This window comes from Pezoporus occidentalis, unplaced genomic scaffold (genome assembly GCF_034315485.1).
Source record: "Pezoporus occidentalis ecotype Australia unplaced genomic scaffold, CSIRO_AGI_Poc_V1 ctg187, whole genome shotgun sequence".
NCBI classification, from domain to species: Eukaryota; Metazoa; Chordata; class Aves; order Psittaciformes; family Psittacidae; genus Pezoporus; species Pezoporus occidentalis.
The window spans coordinates 1,353,681-1,371,460 of NW_026913715.1; the positions used below are offsets into that span (position 1 = coordinate 1,353,681).

General features: G+C 54.3%; 2 protein-coding genes across 5 annotated transcripts in view; one reads left to right on the plus strand and one right to left on the minus strand.

Moving 5' to 3' along the window:
* Positions 1 to 6,743, minus strand: part of RGS3 (regulator of G protein signaling 3) — a 75,174-nt gene extending 68,431 nt beyond the window's left edge. For 2 of the 4 annotated variants that reach the window (XM_062616005.1, XM_062616002.1), the window contains exon 1: positions 596 to 695. In XM_062616005.1, coding sequence (XP_062471989.1) covers positions 596 to 680 — 85 coding nt within the window. In that variant the 5' untranslated portion in view covers positions 681 to 695. Of the gene's footprint in view, positions 1 to 595; positions 696 to 2,241; positions 2,383 to 6,369 lie in introns of those variants that run through there. The other 2 variants (XM_062616004.1, XM_062616003.1) reach the window with 2 other exon arrangements.
* A 6,412-nt stretch (positions 6,744 to 13,155) lies between these two features.
* On the plus strand, positions 13,156 to 17,144 carry POLE3 (DNA polymerase epsilon 3, accessory subunit). The gene is made up of 4 exons (XM_062616012.1): positions 13,156 to 13,259; positions 14,077 to 14,162; positions 14,861 to 14,979; positions 15,439 to 17,144. The coding sequence occupies exons 1-4, from the start codon at positions 13,194 to 13,196 to the stop codon at positions 15,597 to 15,599; spliced, it is 432 nt and encodes a 143-aa protein (XP_062471996.1). The 5' UTR covers positions 13,156 to 13,193; the 3' UTR covers positions 15,600 to 17,144.
* The last annotated feature ends 636 nt before the right edge of the window (positions 17,145 to 17,780 follow it).

Below are 17,780 nucleotides of genomic sequence, written 5' to 3' on the forward strand. Positions count from 1 at the left end.
GCTCTGCTCAGGTAACCCCCCCAGTTCCCTCTCTGACAGCACACACTGCACAATCACCTGCCCTGCTCACTAACACAAGCAGAGGCTTTGAAAGAAAACTACTGATGGGTGTCCAGTGGCACTGGGAAGGGTACCCACCTTCTGGTGAGCCATCACACACCACAGGCAGCAGCCAGGCCACTGCTGCTGGGCCAGCTCCAGCCTGCAGAGCCAAGTCACTTCTTCAAGCCCATGCAGCAAAACTGAGGCAGCCACAGAAATACCCGCAGGGAGCGCAGAAGGAAACTGGGGCTCTGCCCTAGTGGGGGCCGCAGCTCCAGCCGCCCCTAGAGCAATGGCAGCTCCTGCCCATCCAAGGGGCAGAACGAGCTGGGTGCCCGGCATCCATCCGGCTGCTGCCGCACACCGCAGCGCCTGCAGCTTGGCTTCAGGGCGCTCCCCACTTGCACGCTCAATGAGCCACGTTCCAGCTCAGCTTCAGTGCCTGCCGGGAGCAGCGCTGCAGCCCATTGCTACCACGGAGCTTTGGCCGTGCCTCGCTGCAGCTCCCCCCGCGCTCGCAGCCCCGCTGCCGGGCTGCAGGCTCGCCGCTTACCGAACGTGCTGAGGCAGAAAGAAGCTCCGAGGGGGGCAGCGCGGCGGGTGCAGAGCGAGACCCTGCGGATGCTCCCGGGCTCCATGGCGGCAGCACCCGGAGCTGCCCCTGCCCAGCCCGGCGGGCGCTCGGCAGGCAGGGACCGGCAGCGGGATCCCACGGGACGCGTCCAACCGCCGCCCGTTGGGGCAGCGCCGCTCCCATTGGCCCCGCGGGTTTGAACAGGGACCGCACCTGCCTGAGCAAACAGAGCCGAGCCCCAAGCCGCGTGTGGGGATGCGGGCAGCATCCTGCGCTCCCCGAGCACCCCACGGCAGCACCGGCCCACGGCCACGCCGCTCAGGCACCGGGAATGAGCTCCGGGGAAAGGGGAAACCTTGACACGCTTCTCCTGAACTGCGGCGCGCCAGGATGGAAGTAACCCGGTGGCTCTTGGTGCCATGGGGACTGCCAGCACATGTCCCACAGCGCTGAGGAGGTTACTGCTGGCAAGCGAAGGCGTGAGCTAAGAAAGAGATGGCAGAGCATGGGGTGCCTGCTTGGCTCTCAGAGACACAGAATCAGCCAGGTTGGAAAAGCCCTTTAAGCTCATCCAGTCCAACCGTTCCCAGCACTGCCAAGCCCACCACTAAGCCACGGCACTGAGGCCTCGTCTCCACGGCGTGTGAACACTCGCAGGGATGGTGACTGCAGCCCTGCCCTGGGCAGCCTGTTCCAATGCCTGAGCACCCTCTGGGGAAGGAATTGTTCCTCAGCTCCATCTAAACCTGCCCTGGTGCAGCTTGAGGCCGTTTCCTCTTGTCCCATCCCTTGTTCCTTGGGAGCAGAGCCCAGCCCCTCCTGGCTCCATCTGAAAAGGCAAAGACACACAGTCCCCCAGGCTCACGGGATCACTCTGCAGGGCCCCAGAGCTGCCCCTTCCATCACCTGGGAGCTGGCAATGCACCCACCAGCTCCAGGTGCTGCACCACAGCTCACTGGGAGGCACCCAGCGCTAACACCACTCTGGGGAGTGTGGGGGAATTACAGAGAGCTCCCCAAAGGCCAGGCTGTCCCATTCTGCTCGAATCCAAGTACTTCTGCTCCCCACAGTGCCAGGACCCCCCAGGGCTGATCTCCATCAGTCCCCAGCAGGGTGGACCTGCTCCCTCACCACCTCATGCTGTAGGAAACACCACACTCAATGAGTCTGGATCCTTGTGGCACTGGTGCGAGGCTGCGGGGTCCCCAGCAGCATGGGGGCTGTGGTGAGCCTGGACCAGCCCCACAGGAGCTTTCAGGGTGAGCGTGGCTGATTCACAGCTCCCACTGCGCTGAGCCTGGGCAGAGGTGGGCAATGGGAAAGCTCAGCCCTGACAAGTGAAGGTTGGAGGGACAGGGGTGCAGCCCAGCACAGGCTGCGAGCAGACATGACAGTGGATGCTGCTGTCAGTGCTGTGAGGGCAGCTTCAGTTCCCAGACTGCATCCAGGTGGAGCATTATTAAATACATTGACCTCTCTGGGACAGAAAAGGACACAATCTCCTATAGATCCAGGGTGCTGGATGCACACCCCTGCCATCCTCCCCATGGCTGCCCCTCCACAAGCTCCTGGCCATGGCTGAGCCCCCGCTGGCCCACAGCCCCCCTCACACCCCATCACTCACCTTTCCCCTTCACCCGTGCGTGGCTGATCTTCCTCCTGCCCCCCGAGGCTCCCCTCTGCTGCCATGGGGAGGATCGTGCAGCCCCACATCGCCCCTTCGCCAGGGGCAGGTGCTCCAGCAACTGGGGACTCTGCCCTGTCCCTGCCAGAGGGAAGAGAAGATGAGACACAGCAGGATGCGTGCACAGGGGACATCACAGGCTCTGCAGAAGGGTACGTCTGCACCTTGCCCCAGCCTTCCCCTGCATGCCCCGCTGCCAGGGCCCCTGCACTGAGCCTTCCCTGGCCAGCTCTGCACAAATGGGGCACATCTGCCCCCCACCATCACCCCACTGCTCAGCCCTGCCTGTGTGCAGAGAGGAGAGGAAGGATGGAGATCCCCTGCCTCCAGTGTCACAGCAGAACAGACACATGCTCACACCTGAGCTGCAGCCATGGCCCTTTGGCACACAGAGCATGCACCCCAGAGGCTCTGCTCAGCACCCTCACTGCATTTAAAACAGACAACCAGCCCCATCAGGGCTTCATTAGTCCATAAGCAGCTTTCCCGGACACTGGAGATGCTGCCCTGCCACTGCTGGGTGCTCACAACAGTCTTGCAAGGCTCCAGCTCCGGTCCACACTGTGCTGATGTGCTGGGGCTCAGAGCAGCAGGGAGGCCCTGCACCAGGAGGACCTGGATGGTTCCATTGGGGCCAGCACCCTGCAGATACAGCAGGTACAGTGGTCCCAGTCTGCCCCTCCTCCCCCACAGCCATCAAACCACCACAGGATCCCATCTGATAAAGAGGGAAGTGCACAGAACCAGAGATGGGAGCCTTCAGAGCACAGAGCAGGGGAACCTGCATGGCTCAGTAGCTCTTCAGGACCAGAAACTTCTGCCCAGGCTTCTCCCACAGAGCTGAGCAATGCAGGGTTAGTGCAGCACAGATGTCTCACATTGCCCTTATGTAGACCCAGTGCAAACACAGCCCGAGCTGTGGAGTCTCAGGTGAATCCCCCCTACGAGGGCAGAGCAGTGTCCCTCATCCATGGCTGTAAGTTGGATAGAGTGAGGGTTGGATGTGAGTTGGATAGAATGCCAACACTATCCATGCAAGCAGAAGAGCCTGACCTGTGATTCTGGTGCAAGATGGAGCCCTCTGAAGCCAGGATGTGTCACTGTGGCAGGGTGTGCCAGGACACACAGCACTGAGCTCAGCGCCTCCACGTACCCCAAAACACCCCCCAGCTCCATTGTCACAGCCCTTAGCCCAAGGGGCCTGGAGCAGAGGCAGCAGCTTGGAAAGGCTGTTTGCTCCTAGAAAAGTTGCCTTTTCTCCCAGAGCTTGGCTCATTCTCTGGCAGGGGCACAGGTTTGATTCAGCTGAATTTACACCAGCAAAACTGCCTGAAACTGCAGCAACAGAAGGGACAGAGTGAGCAAGGGAGGAATGCTCTCTGGACAGCCCAATCCATCACTGCCAACAGACACCTATTGTACCTCTGCCATAAATCACAGGGCATCAGAGAAGACACAAATAATGATTTGGAAGTCTCCAAAGGCCTCCAGACAAAAATCATGGCTCTGTGCTGGCAGCCCCACACAGTGCTCAGCCCTAACCTTGACAACCTGTAGGCAGCCAGCTAGTTTCACCTCAAGGTATGCAGAGCCTGGGAAGGCCTTGCAGGACTCTCTGCTGGCAGCTCCCATGCAAAGCTCCTGCCCCATGGTAAAAAGGAGCCAGGTGCCTCCTGATCCCTCCTTCACACAGCACAGCAGGATGTGAGGTGGATGATGCGCAGCTCAGAGATCAGTGGAGCAAAACAGGCCCAGAGCTGAATCCACCTGGGCTCCCAGTATCACCTTCCTGCTCAGGGAAGCACCCACATCCATCCCCACAGATGCTGTGCTGCTGGAGCCTCCTGCACACAGGGGAAGGAGCACCAGGCACTGTCATGGGTGAGAGCGGTCAGCTCCACCGAACTGCTCTCCTGCTGCTCAGCTTCTCAGCAGCAATGCCTGGGAGCACAATGGGCTCCAGCTGCCCCCACCACAGGGACCCAGAGCTCAGGGTGGGGTGAAGAAGGAACCCAAGGAAAGGAGCGATTTCATCTGTAATTGCTGCTCATTCAGCACAGCACTGGCTTTGCTGCCCTAATCAAGAGGCAGGGGATACACAAGCCCTGCAGCACAGGCAGAGCCAGAGCACCAGCAGCCCCACAACCCTGCCATTCTCAGCAGCTACAACATGCTTTTCTAATAACTCTGGATTTGAGTACAGGGGGAGATGGATCCCAATTTCCCAGCAAGGCTGACAGTGTCAGAGGTGTGGGAGGCAAGCAGAATCCCAGCCTAGTTAGTGTTGGAAGGGACCTTAAAGCTCACCCAGCTCCAACCCCTGCCACGGGCAGGGACACCTTCCCCTAGAGCAGCTTGCTCCAAGCCCCTGTGTCCAACCTGGCCTTGAACACTGCCAGGGATGGGGCAGCCACAGCTTCTCTGGGCACCCTGTGCCAGCGCCTCAGCACCCTCACAGGGAAGAGCTTCTGCCTAAGAGCTCATCTCAGTCTCCCATGGGCCATCACATCCTGCAGTTCCCTGTCCCAGCTGCCCAAGGAGATCCTTGCACCTGGCATTCAGAAACACATCCCCATGGCTGCTCATGCTCTCCCTATAGACCCAAGTTGAGCTCCAGCACAGCTCACCAACGTCAGAGCTCATCCAAACCATAATGCGCTGAAACCAGAGGTGTCACATCCTTTACCATATCTTCTGACATGCAAGAGAACCCTGGACACAGAGCCAGGGAGAGAATGAACCCCTTCAACCCATCCTCACCTTCCTCCCCTGTCCCCACAGGCAGCACTGTGGGAGAGGAACCAAGCCACAAGTATTTCTACTACAGAATATTATGGGAGCTCTCCCTTTCTCCAGACAGGGAGGGTCTGGGGACCCCTCAGCATCCCAGCCCTGGGTGTGTAGAGGAACCTCCCAGAGGCTCAATCCCCTTCTCTTACGGCTGCATCTAACAGCAAGATCACACATGGAGGTTCACAGAGGAGAGGCCCTGGACTGACTGGGGTCACTGTCAGTGCTGCTGTCACCTCCTGACAGGAGGGTTGAAGAAGGACCCTGCCACTCTCCCCAGCATCCATCTATCCCTCACCACATCCCCCAGAAGCCCCGAGCACCACAGGCACAGGTAGAGGATGTCAAAGTTGCCTGGACAACAAGGAACCAGCACACAGGTGGGATGGGCACTGCTCAGGGGTACAGAGTGCTTCAGTGTTCCTCCCTTCAGGCTTATCAAAAGCTCTTTGTTGAGCTGAATCCACTTGCTGACATTCCCAGCGATCTCCATGTGCCATCCATCAAACTTAACACTTTACCCCAGCGAATTTACTTACCCCCCAAAAATAGTCTGGGATTGTATGTTTTGGTGCACAGTATCCCCAGCCGTGACCAGCATATCTCAACCCACAGCACACACAACACCAAGCAGTCTTGGGGGAAGAAGCAAACCATCCTCTCTGCAGTCCCAGGTATCCTGAACTTCTGTTAGCACAAGCAGAATGTGCACCAGCCCAGCCCTGCCATGTCCCTACCTCCTTCACACAGTCCTCACAACAGCTTGTGTTATTCCCTATGGCACACAGCAAGTGGTGAGAGGCGTCTGACATGGCCCTGTCTCCTAGGAGCTGCCCAGGCTCACACAAAGCCTCCCCTCTCCATGGCAAAATGCTTCTAAGAGGCAAAAGGAAAGACAAACAGGTCACTAACGTGCACTGTATCAGGTCTCACAGGTTTGGTAAAGGAACCCCATGAGACAGGAGGTTTAAAAAGAGTAATCAAACATTATTAGTAAAGGACTCTGGGATTGCAAGGCCATGGGAGTCCCCATGCTCCCCTCCCAGAGAGTTTGCTGCTCACTGCAGAAATCACTCCTGACTCTCCAACCCAGCAGATTCCAGTCTGCTCCTTCCTGCAGCGCAAGGCACGAGCAGAGCGCCCAAACGGGATCCTGCAACAAGCAGGGCACCTCCAACACCACACAGAGCGTGCGGGAGCTACCGTCCCTCACCTCCAAATACCAGGGTGCAGCCATGATCCCCCCACCCCACACCCAGCAGACAGCAGCAGAATCACCTGGGCACTCTGGGGCGATCCCCGGCTCTCCCAACTGCTCCATGACCACACGCGGGACGATCGCTGTCTCCAGCCACCTCCAGGCACCAGCGTCCTGTGTCCAGGCTGTGCTTTGGCTGCCACAAGCCTTTGGCACCGCAGGTAAAATCCCCACTATGTAAATGTCCCAGGGGATCTGAGCTCCAGTCCTTGGAAGTCACCAGTTAAAGGGTATGCTGGGAAGAGATGGTGGTGGTGGCACCTGCAACAGCCTCTTTCCTGGCTCCCAACAGGGACGGATCAACTCTTTCTGCCTTCCCCCCTCACATCCAAGCCCCTGGGGACTGACCTTAACCTGCATTTCCATTGGAGTCTGCAGCAATCTGCACATTCAGCTGCTTGGCCCCGGAGTTAATGGCTTTCTTTTAAAATTTAACACGTTCTCAGTCACCCATTTCAGTTTCCCAGCACCAGGACCTGCCTTTGGCTGGAAATTCAAACCCAGACATGTGCCCTGACAGTTAGTCCAGGCAAAAGGGTAACAGACACACACACACAGAGCCCACAAGGTTGAAGCTGGCTTTGAAACTAAAGAGATGAAATCAGACGGGGAAAAATCACTTGGCTTCCCATGTGGTAGGAGGATCGGCACAGAAAGGGCCTGGGCTATTTCTGGGGAATCCTGAGGGCAGATCCCTGGCATTAGCACGGTCCCACAAGACCTCAGCACTGTCCCAGTGGTGGGACTGCTGCAGCCCCCTCTGCCCCAGGGTCTAGAGCAACACCGAGTCCAGGGCACTGCTGGGCTGCTCCCGTCCCTGACACCACTGCTGCAGCCAGCACAGCTGGGTTGTTCCAACAAGTGCCAATAGAATCATCAAATCATAGAATAGTTAGGGTTGAAAGGACCTTAAGATCATCCAGTTCCAACCCCCCTGCCATGAGCAGGGACACCTCACACTAAACCATGGCACCCAAGGCTTCGTCCAACCTGGCCCTGAGCAATGCCAGGGATGGAGCATTCACAACCTCCCTGGGCAACGCATTCCAGTGCCTCACCAACCTTACGGTAAAGAATTTCCTCCTTACATCCAATCTAAACTTCCCCTGTTTAAGTTTTAACCCATTACCCCTTGTCTGTCACTACAGTCCCTGATGAAGAGTCCCTCCCCAGCATCCCTATAGGCCCCCTTCAGATACTGGAAGGCTGCTCTGAGGTCTCCAGGCAGCTTCTCTTCTCCAGGCTGAACAGAATGAAGAATCATAGGATCAAACAGGTTAGAAAAGACCTTTAAGATCAAATCCAACCTTTACCCCAGCACTCCCAAATCCACCACTAACTCATGGCACTAAGTCGTCAAATCCTAGATTGAAGGGACCTCAAGCATCATCTGGTCCAACCTTTCTAGGCAAAGCATGACCTAGTCTAGATGCCCCAGCACCCTGGACCCAGGGTTGTGTTGGGGAATCTTACACTTCCCTGAGGAGATTATTCCAGTGGGTGGTTGTTCTGACTGGGAAAAATTTTCTTCTTGTGTCCAACCAGAATCTCCTCAGGAATAACTTGTGCCCATCACCCTTGTCTTTTCCATGGGACCCCTTGGAAAAAGGGAGTCTTCATCTTCTTTGCATGGTGACAAGATCTCCTGGAGCCTTCTCTTCTCCAGGCTGAGCAATCCCAGCTCTCTCAGCCTTTCCTCACGCTCTGCCCAATCCTGGGATCCTCTTTGTGGCCTTTCTCTGGACCCTCTCCAGCCTGTCCATCTCAGCACCCTGCTGAAATACCAGTCTGTGATGTCCAGTTTTACAAGAACCTTCTCTTTGCATCTTTATAGGACTTCTTACATTTGGCATCTTTCACCCATAGCTTTGTTACAAACTTCCTTGGCTGATCCCTTCTCTAAATCTCTATCCCTTACCCCCAAAATGAACACAACACACAACGGGACTCACCCACAGTGATTCTGGCCTCTGCAATGGGGAGGTGTTGCTGTTAGAACTCAGGCTTAAAGCATGGCCAAGTACATCTAGGGCAGGCAAAGGGCCTGTAACAAATTCCACATGGGCAGGAGCTGTTACAAACCAGGAATGCAGAGCACAGAGCAGTCTGTGTGCACATGCCCATCTTTCAGCAGGGCCAACCAAGCTTGCTGAACTCAAAGCAGTTCATCTTGTCCCTCACCCCTTTGTTACTGCTAAGGCTAAACGGTGGCCAAAACTGCCCATTAAGACAGCCACAACTAGGCTGGGTTTGCATTAGAGCTACTCCATCACTCAGCTCCTCTCCATGAGACAGTCACAGCAGGGAAATAGATGGGAGAGCAAGAAGCTCATCTTTTATCTCCAGTTCTTGAGGATTTTCACCTGTGTTGAACACTCAGAGACTGCAGTAACTGCCTGCCTGCTTCCCTTGCTAGCCCTGGGGCTGCTTAATTCCATAGGGATCCCTTTGAAGCTCAGCAATGCTTCCTGAAACATCCTGTACAAAACATCTCCTGCTGGGCCAGGCAGAGCCTCCCACTGTCACCCTTCAGAGTGAGGAAACAGCAGCCACACAGGACAGTGGCAGTGGGAGCAACCCCTGGGTTAGCCTCAGCAGCACAGCACAGTCCAACTCTCAGAGGGCTGAGAGCAGATAGCACCCCATAGCACCAGTGGGTAACAATGAACTATGGTTTTCACCTTTTTACCCCCTTTTTTTCCTTTTGCCATTCTAGCCTGCAGAGTAACAGTAGGCTGAGCACACCCCTGACTTAAGAACATCACCCAAACACCTCACAACTCTACCATGAAGAGGCTTTGTCCTTGGCTTTGTGTTTCAAGGCAGTGGGATTTCCACAGGCAGGGTATTTAACACATACCTGTCCAACAGGCTTTAACCTGAATAAAAGCAGAGTTTACACAGCACTACACAAACTCACAGCACCATCCATTCCATGCTCTGTACCCCTGATTACATTAGCGAAGAGTAGCAGCAAGATATTCCAGGTCTTAGAGGTTGGATGGGGCTTGGAGCAAGCTGCTCTAGTGGAAGGTGTCCCTGCCCATGGCAGGGGGCTAGAACTGGATAAGCTTTAAGGTCCCTTCCAACTCAAACTACTCTATGATTCTATGAACATCCAGTTCCCTTTCTGCAGCAGCTCCAGGGCACATTACATCTGACAAAGAAGTTGACCTAGGTCAAGCAGAAACATACATGAGATAATAAATACAGTGGAAGCAGAGCATAAACTGCAGCAGCAAGAGGTGAGGAACAGCAGCAGGGATCACCCAGTCCCACAGGGCACCGGAGCAGCCTCTGCCACTTAGAAACCCCCATGTGGCCCTTAGAAACTCTCACTGGGGCTACGTGATCCCAGGTCCACAATGCCGAGTCCCTGCTCTCAGCCCCTGCTGCCTTGCACACGGGGCTGGGATCCAGCTTTCCTGAGCCTGCAGTGCTGCTGGGATTGCTGGATTTGGACAAATGCTAAGGATACATCTGTGGCTGGCTTGTTTTAATGAAATAAAAATAATAAGCTGGCCCTTCAACAAGTTTAGTGACGCTTCTCCCAAAAGAGATGGGTTTCAATATAGGAAAAGATCTCTTGGGGATGATGATTTTGGCCTTAGGATGGTCACATGGATCAAAGTAATTAACTTACAACAGCTTAAAAAGTCACTGCCTGTCACCTGAGCTGAACTGAGAGCAGAGACTGAAGCTACCTGAAGGAGTTGAGCTGCTGTCAGCTCACTGACACCAGGCACCTGGGTGCTGCTTTCCAGGGCTCCCCTGTTCAACCTCTCAAAGCCAGGCCAGCTCAGTAACTTGACAGAAAAACAAGTATTCGTGGTATTGGCAAGCAAACAGATTTGGCCAGGGCATCTGCTAGGAGGAGACAGAGATCAGGTACCAGAAATGGCTCAAAGTTGCCCTTTGTTGGAAGAGATCTTCTTCACTCTCAGGTGAAGCCCCACACACTTTGGTTCTGCTACACTTCTGTGTCCAGGTGAAGCTAATTTAGTTGAAGGCTGCTGCTGAAAGGGCAGCTGCCCTTTTTCTCCCCCCTTTTGCCCAAGCATGGGAGCAGGCACATGGAACCATGGAATCTCTCAAGTTGGAAAGGACCCACAAGAACTATTGAGTCCAACTCCCTGCTCCTTGCAGGACTACCTACAATTAAACCACACAACTGAGCACAGAGCAATGCTCCCAGAGCTCAGGCAGGCTTGGTAAGAGTTCCCTGGGGGGGTGACCAACAACCCCTCAGTGAAGACCCTTTTCCTTACAGAACTCAAGGATATGTAAGAAGCTAAAAGCAAACATATGGGGTCAGACAAGGTCTGTGCAGCTCGAGGTCCTGTTCCATGTCAGAAGGAAAAACAAGAACAGCATGAGACAGTCTCCAACAGTAGTTGTCCAGCCCCTAGGACAAGGGGTAACAGGTTCAAACTTAAACAGGACAAGTTTAGATAGGATATAAGGAAGAAGTTCTTTACTGTGAGGGTGGTGAGGCACTGGAATGGGTTGCCCAGGGAAGCTGTGAATGCTCCATCCCTGGCAGTGTTCAAGACCAGGTTGGACAGAGCCTTGGGTGCCATGGTTTAGTGTGAGGTGTTCCTGCCCATGGCAGGGGGGGTTGGAACTGGATGATCTTAAGGTCCTTTCCTACCCTAACTATTCTATGATTGTGTGACTTTCCACTATAATAAGGTCACCTTGAGTTTACATTTTGCAGCCATAGGAGTTGGATCCCATTGGGGCAGCAGCACATGAGGAGTTCAGCCTCACTGTGGCCACTTTAAGCCACCCTGTGAATTCATTTGTATTCTGGCTCATTTGGCAGAGCACGGCCTGGTTACTGCATAATAGTGATCATGTTCTCTGCAGTCAGAAAGGCACTGCCCTCCCTCCAAGCACAAAGCACTCACTTCTACAGCGTTATTGAAGAGCATGAGGTTCCTCTGTCCAGGTGAGATAACGTCTGACCCTGCTGCAGAGTTCAGGCCTGGAAAAACAGGTCTTTCAGAAGCTCAATACAAAGAAAAGCAAGATTCATGGTGAAACCAGTTCGAATGAACAGTCAGAAAGGCAGCTCAGAGCTTAGCCTACAGGTTTCCTTTGCAAAGCACCTTCCAAAATGAATTAACAAAGCCAGCATTAACGTAATAGTTGGTCCACGCAGCTGAAAATAGCCCCTGCACTGGTACACTCAATTTGCCCAAGAATCTTTCTTAGGTCAGAGAGGAAAGTGCACTCAGAAGAATTTTAGGTTGGCAATGTTTGGATAATCAAAACTGATGAATTAGTTTATGGTAAAAAAAGGATCCCAGGAAGACATTTCAAGGATGAAACAGCTTTGTTTGGAGGCCTTCATCAGGGATGATCTAACCTTAGAAAACCCAGGGCAGGAAGAGAAGCCTGCAAGCGGTATATACAAGGTAGCTAACTCCACTGGGAGCTGGGCTCCTCCTTGCAGCACCTGTTTTGTCTTAGGGAAAGACGGAATGGTTCCAGACATTAAAGTTTGGGGACAGATGCACTCGGAGGGCTACAAAGATGCTGCAAGGGCTGGAGCAGCTCTGCTCTGGAGCCAGGCTGAGAGAGCTGGGCTGGGGCAGCCTGGAGAAGAGAAGGCTCCTGAAGGGGAGACCTGAGAGCAGCTCCAGTGCCTAAAGGGGCTGCAGGAAAGCTGGAGAGGGGCTTGGGACAAGGGCCTGTAGGGACAGGCCAAGGGGAATGGCTTTAACCTGCCAGAGGGGAGACTGAGCTGAGCTCTCTATCACACAGCAGTGATCAAAGCCTTCAAGGAAGAACAGAACCTGCTGTACACACAACTTGCTAGGAAGGGCCCAGCCTTTGCCAGGGAGCAGGGGAGCTTTGGGCCCTGGGCTGGCATCGCCCCTTCTCCTGCTGCACCCCTTCACCAGAGCCAGCACCAGCTCGCTTGGTTCTCAGATCAACCCAGCTCAGGCCCTGGCAAAACAAAGCAGAAGGAGCCGGAGCTGCAGCGCTGCTGAGGGTCACAGCGCCCAAAAGCTGACACCAGCAATGGGCCCCGTCGCCCACTGCAGCACCTCACCCCAAGAGCCATGAACCACGTGTGTTAACAACAGAGCGCGCCAAAAGGAGCTAGAAACGAGGTTCAGGAGGCAGGACCTGTACACACAGGGATGGTCTTCATGAATCCAATCACTGTAACTGCGAAGGGCATCAAGGCCACACAAGCCTTCCGTCAGGTCTGCCCTTTGTGCCCTCCAAACGCTGTGCTATCCCCAGCACACTGTTAGGTCAAATACAAATTACTATCACCAATGATAAACAAGCCTCAGAAATGTTTCTGAACTATCCCCATTGTAACAGCGCTCTTTGTACTGGGAATCATACACTTGCTGTGGAAAAAAACTGCAGTCCCTCACTGCTCACAACTGCAACCATCAGGTAAAAACTGATCACAGAATCAGACTGGTTTGGGCTGGAAGGGACCTTAAAGCTCCTCCAGCTCCAACCCCTGCCACAGCAGGGACACCTTCCACTAGAGCAGCTTGCTCCAAGCCCCTGTGTCCAACCTGGCCTTGAACACTGCCAGGGATGGGGCAGCCACAGCTTCTCTGGGCACCCTGTGCCAGCGCCTCAGCACCCTCACAGGGGAGCTCTCATCCCGCCCCTTCCCCACGCCCGTTCCTCTCCCGCCCCGCCGCCGCTTCCGCCCGCCTGCTCCCCCCCCGCTGCACGCCGGGAAGGGTCAGAGGGCAGCGGCTGAGCGCGGGCTTTAGTGCGGGCCGGGCCTGGGGCCACCGTGACCGCCCCCCCCCGGGCTTCCCTCCGGCCCGGTGACACCCCCGTTCCCTGCAGGAGGCCCAGCATGGCGGAGAGACCGGAGGACCTGAACCTGCCCAACGCCGTCATCACCCGCATCATCAAGGAGGCGGTGGGTGCCGGGCCCGGGGGGCACCGGGATGGAGGAGCCAGTTCTCCCCCGGGCTGCAGTCGAAGGGGCTCCGCCGAGCTGCGGTTTGGCTGCTCAGAACGGGCCCAGGCCCGGGAGGGGTGCGGGAGGGACGGAGCCAGGCTGTGACCCACCGAGTACTGCGGGCCTGCGCCGCGGCGGCAGCCAAGTCCCGGGGCACTGGGGCTGTGTCCGGGGAGCGAAGGGAACCGGGTCCTGGTGAGGGCGTGGAATAATCCCCTATGGGGGTGCTGAGGCGCTGGCACAGGGTGCCCAGAGAAGCTGTGGCTGCCCCATCCCTGGCAGTGCTCAAGGCCAGGTTGGACACAGGGGCTTGGAGCAAGCTGCTCTAGTGGAAGGTGTCCCTGCTGTGGCAGGGGTTGGAGCTGGAGGAGCTTTAAGGTCCATTCCAACACAAACCAGGCTGGGATTCTAACCCCAGTCACTAGAGGTCTGTTTGGTCCTGGGCATCGAGCTGTGGCCAGATGGATCCAGATGTGCCAGGGATCAGGCTGTGTTGGGAACCTGGGAGCCATCAGACAAATTGCCCTGAGACGGTGGTCAGACCCATCCCTGATCCAGAAGTGTCTTTGCTCCTGTGTAGCCCATTGCATTTAGAAGAGCACAGTCAAACTGAGGGTGCTTCCCAGCTGGCGTCAAAGTTGCTGGGATAGTGACCAAGACCAACCTTCCACTTCCAGTTGTGCTGAGTCTTCCAAATGCCTTAATGGGCCTGATATCTGAATTATGCAAGTTTAATTTCTAGCAGCTGCTGATAAAAGTTGAATTTGTTTTTCAGCTTCCTGATGGAGTCAACATCTCCAAGGAAGCTCGGAGTGCGATCTCTCGAGCAGCGAGTGTGTTTGTGCTTTATGCAACATCATGGTAAGAATTTGTTGCACTACATAACCGGTGCTGTTGATGTAGTTGAAAGTGTCCCTGCCTGTGGCAGGAGTTGGACTGGATGAGCTTTAAGGTCCCTTCCAACCCAAACCAGGCTGGGATTGCCTGTTTACATCAACAAAACAATCGTTAGTGCAGGCCAGTTTACCAGATCACAGCAGTGGCGTTCCGGCTGCTCTTTACCACCCCAGGGAAAGCAGCTTTGGGCTCTGGACATGGAGACCCATCCCTGCCAGGAACAGGAGGGGTCCCAGGCTGCCATTCCCTTAGAACACAGCTGCGTTGCCTTTCCCAGGAAAGGGAGGAGCGTTTGGTTCCCTCTCCAGGCTGCTCCCCACACAGCAGCCTTAGGCAAGCAGGAGCCTGCCTTATCAGCCCAGAGTTCCTTGGGCAGTTTGGATGCTGTGCAGGCAGTTGGTCCCCTGGTGTTGGGTATGGAATGGCTTTGTGGAATTGTCACCCTGCAGCCAGCGTTCTGACTAGCTCCTTCCCCCTGGTTGTGGGAAAGGTCCAGCCAACAAACAGCCAATGTAGACAGAGAGGTACCTTCAGCTGCCAGTAGGAGATTCAAAAACCCCAGATGTTTGAGAGATGGGTTCTTTTCTCAAGTTGCTTGTGACTAACAAGACTAAACTGGAGCCAGTTACCAGTTCCCTCTTCTACTTCTCATTTTTGACTAGTGCAAATAACTTTGCCATGAAGGGGAAGAGGAAAACCCTGAATGCTGGTGATGTTCTCTCTGCCATGGAGGAGATGGAGTTCCAGCGATTTGTAGCCCCTCTGAAGGAATCACTGGAAGGTACCAGCCTTGTTCACGTGGGGGGACTCTGTAGCACTGAGCCCTGTTTTCCTCAAGCACTGGACAAGCAACACTTACTTGCCTGTCTTGTTTCTCTTCTCTTTGCCCAGCAACCTACACTGCCTGGGGATAACTAATGTGCGCCCTAACAGGACTGGGATAACATTGTATGTCACAACTGATGAGGATTGAGAAAGTCTCATCTGCTGTCACCCCCCTATTATATTTATCTAAGGGAAGCCTTAGGTGCTGCCTAAATGTGAGCTCCTGCATCCTTTTCAGCAGGTTTCTGCTGAAACTTAGCCTGATTTCCTGGTCAGCACAGCTCAGACAATAGGGTGAGTGGCTGCTGTGGGGTCACTGCTCCTTTGAAGCAGCCGTGGGACTCCAGCTGCTGTGTGGTTCATGCCGTGGGGACGCCAGTGTGTCGTCTTTCAGTGTTCTCTTTCTCTCTCTTAGTTTACAGGCGTGAACAGAAAGGAAAGAAAGAAGCAAGGAAAGACAAAGACAAGAAGGCAGACTCAGAGGAGCAGGATAAGAGCCGAGAGGAAGAGAATGATGACGATGATGAAAGGATGGATGAAGAAGAGCAGAATGATGAGGAAGAGGTGGACAACTGAGCTCACTGATGTGTGCAGGCGCTGGGTTTTGGTCAAAGGGCTGTAAACACTGTAAATCAACTCTGCTGTGTCCCCTCTTGCTTCCAGTAGAGCTTTGCTCTGCTCCTCTGCAGCCTCTCCCTTTTGGCTTTAACTTGTACATAAAGGACTTTGGCTAAACCTTTGCTTGGACGTGAGGGACTCCTGCTAAAGGTTTTCTGGTGGAAGGACTCCTCCTCCCTGTGCTCGGGGGGGCTGAACAGTGACAGGACTGAGCTTTTCACACTGGCTTGGCTCTGAAATAGAAGACAGAAGAAATACTTGGAGCAAGAACTTGAGAGACCTGAATAAGCTCATTAAAGCATGTCAGGGGCTGAAGCAAATAGGTCATTAACCCTTTGGGGTTTAGAATCTCCCTGATGATGTCAGGGGGCTTGGAAGCTGAACACTGAAGCTTTTATCCCCATAACTTGCTTTATTTTCCTTCATTTACTTTCATTCTGGCTGTGCCTTTTCCTCCTGCTGTATCTCTGTCAGAGCTGCTGTGTCTTTCAACCACACCGGTCCTATGCAGCAATGAGGTTTGACTGCACAAGAGCCGGTGGCCCATTCACCTCACTCACCCAAACCAGCGTACTTCACAGCACTTTATGATATAAACTGAGTACTGAAAGTGCTGTTTTGTGTCTTTAAAGCCCTGGGAGACCCAGAGGAATTCTATTTAGGATCTGAATCAGAATGAACAGTGAAGCTCTGTTGGGATGTATGGTGGAGCTCACAGTCTCACTTCCCTCCCCTGCAGAGCTGGAGCGGGTTAAAATGGGGTAGAACAGAGGTGGATCTTGTTGGCTTGAGTAGGTTTTTCTCTTTACCTGATTGGAATGGGTTGATTGCCTCACAGGTCCTTCCATAGCCTTCAACAACCATCCCAGAGGCACAGTCTTGCCTCTGGCTGGGGTCTTGGGCTGCAGTGTCAGGCCTGGGGCATTCCAAAGCTCCTTCATGACTGATGGACTGAAACAAGCTGTGTGTGTTTCTCATGTAGGTTTGTGCTTTTATACTTGTTAGTTTTGATGCCTTTCTCTCTGAGAAAATATCCATTAGAATAAGGGTCCTTTAGGGAAAAGTGCTTTAGTAGTTGAGCTTTTTGAAGACTGATAAACCCAGTGTTTGAACTTAACTAGGGAAGTCAGGGGGCAGTTTTAGGTATGTTGAAGTGAAACCTGCGAGATTCACTGATCTGCAGTTTTAAAACAGCACTTGTGAGGAACAGAACATCCCTTTCACCACGAAGTGGATGCAGAACAACCCCAAGAGCTTCCCACCTTTGTGCCTGTGCAGAGTCCAGCTCCGGAAGAAAACTGAACCAACAAAGACTTTGTGCTGTCTGGCTCCTCCTGACACACAGTCAGATGAACAGGCAGAGCTGACACCATCTTCCCAAGATCCCCAGTGATAAAAGGCCTTTCTGCTAGCTCTTTGTCCTTTTTTCCTCTCCTTTCATACCTGGGTGCATATTCTGGAAGGGAACAATATCCAAATAAAAGCCAGAGTTTTTTTACACAAGTGGAGTCTCTTGTTCCTGTCAGTAACGAGCTTGTGGAGAGGGCAGAAGCAAACTGCTGTTGATGGAGTGTCTCACAGTGAAGTGAGGATGGAGGCTGCTGCAGCCCAGACCTAGAGTCAGTGAAGGCTCAGAAAAACCTTCCTGAAGCCTTCCAGTTAGCAAAGAATATCCCAAAAAGGCACCTAAAACCTGGCTCCTTACACCCGCAGCACCACAAAACCCTGCTCCAGGCCCCCTGAGCCCCAAAATCTGGGTCTAGAACTGGTCCAACTCCCCCCCCACAGCACCCCAAAACCTGCCTCCTTACCAGCCCCAGAACCCCTAAACCTGCTCTACCTCACCCAGAACCACAAACTCTGGGTCTAAATCCTGCCGCAGCTCACCCAGAACCCCAAAATCTGGCTCAAGGTTCCACTGCAGCACCCCAAAACCTGCCTCCTTACTGCCCAGTACCACAAAGCCCTGCTCCAACCCCTTCAGCAGCACAAAACCGGGCTCCAGATCCCCGCACAGCCCCCCAAAACCTGCCTCCTCCTCCCCCCAGCACCCAAAGCCCTGCTCCATCCGGCTCAGAACCCCAAAACCTGCCCCCTCACCCCCCAGCACCCCAAACCCCTCCTTCCCCATCTCCGCAC

Bases quoted from the DNA above. Each gene is read 5' to 3' on its own strand.
- POLE3 (XM_062616012.1), top strand. From the start codon at position 13,194: ATGGCGGAGAGACCGGAGGACCTGAACCTGCCCAACGCCGTCATCACC. The intron at 13,260-14,076 runs GTGGGTGCCGGG...TTTGTTTTTCAG, and splicing joins CCCGCATCATCAAGGAGGCG to CTTCCTGATGGAGTCAACAT. The intron at 14,980-15,438 runs GTACCAGCCTTG...TCTCTCTCTTAG, and splicing joins TCTGAAGGAATCACTGGAAG to TTTACAGGCGTGAACAGAAA.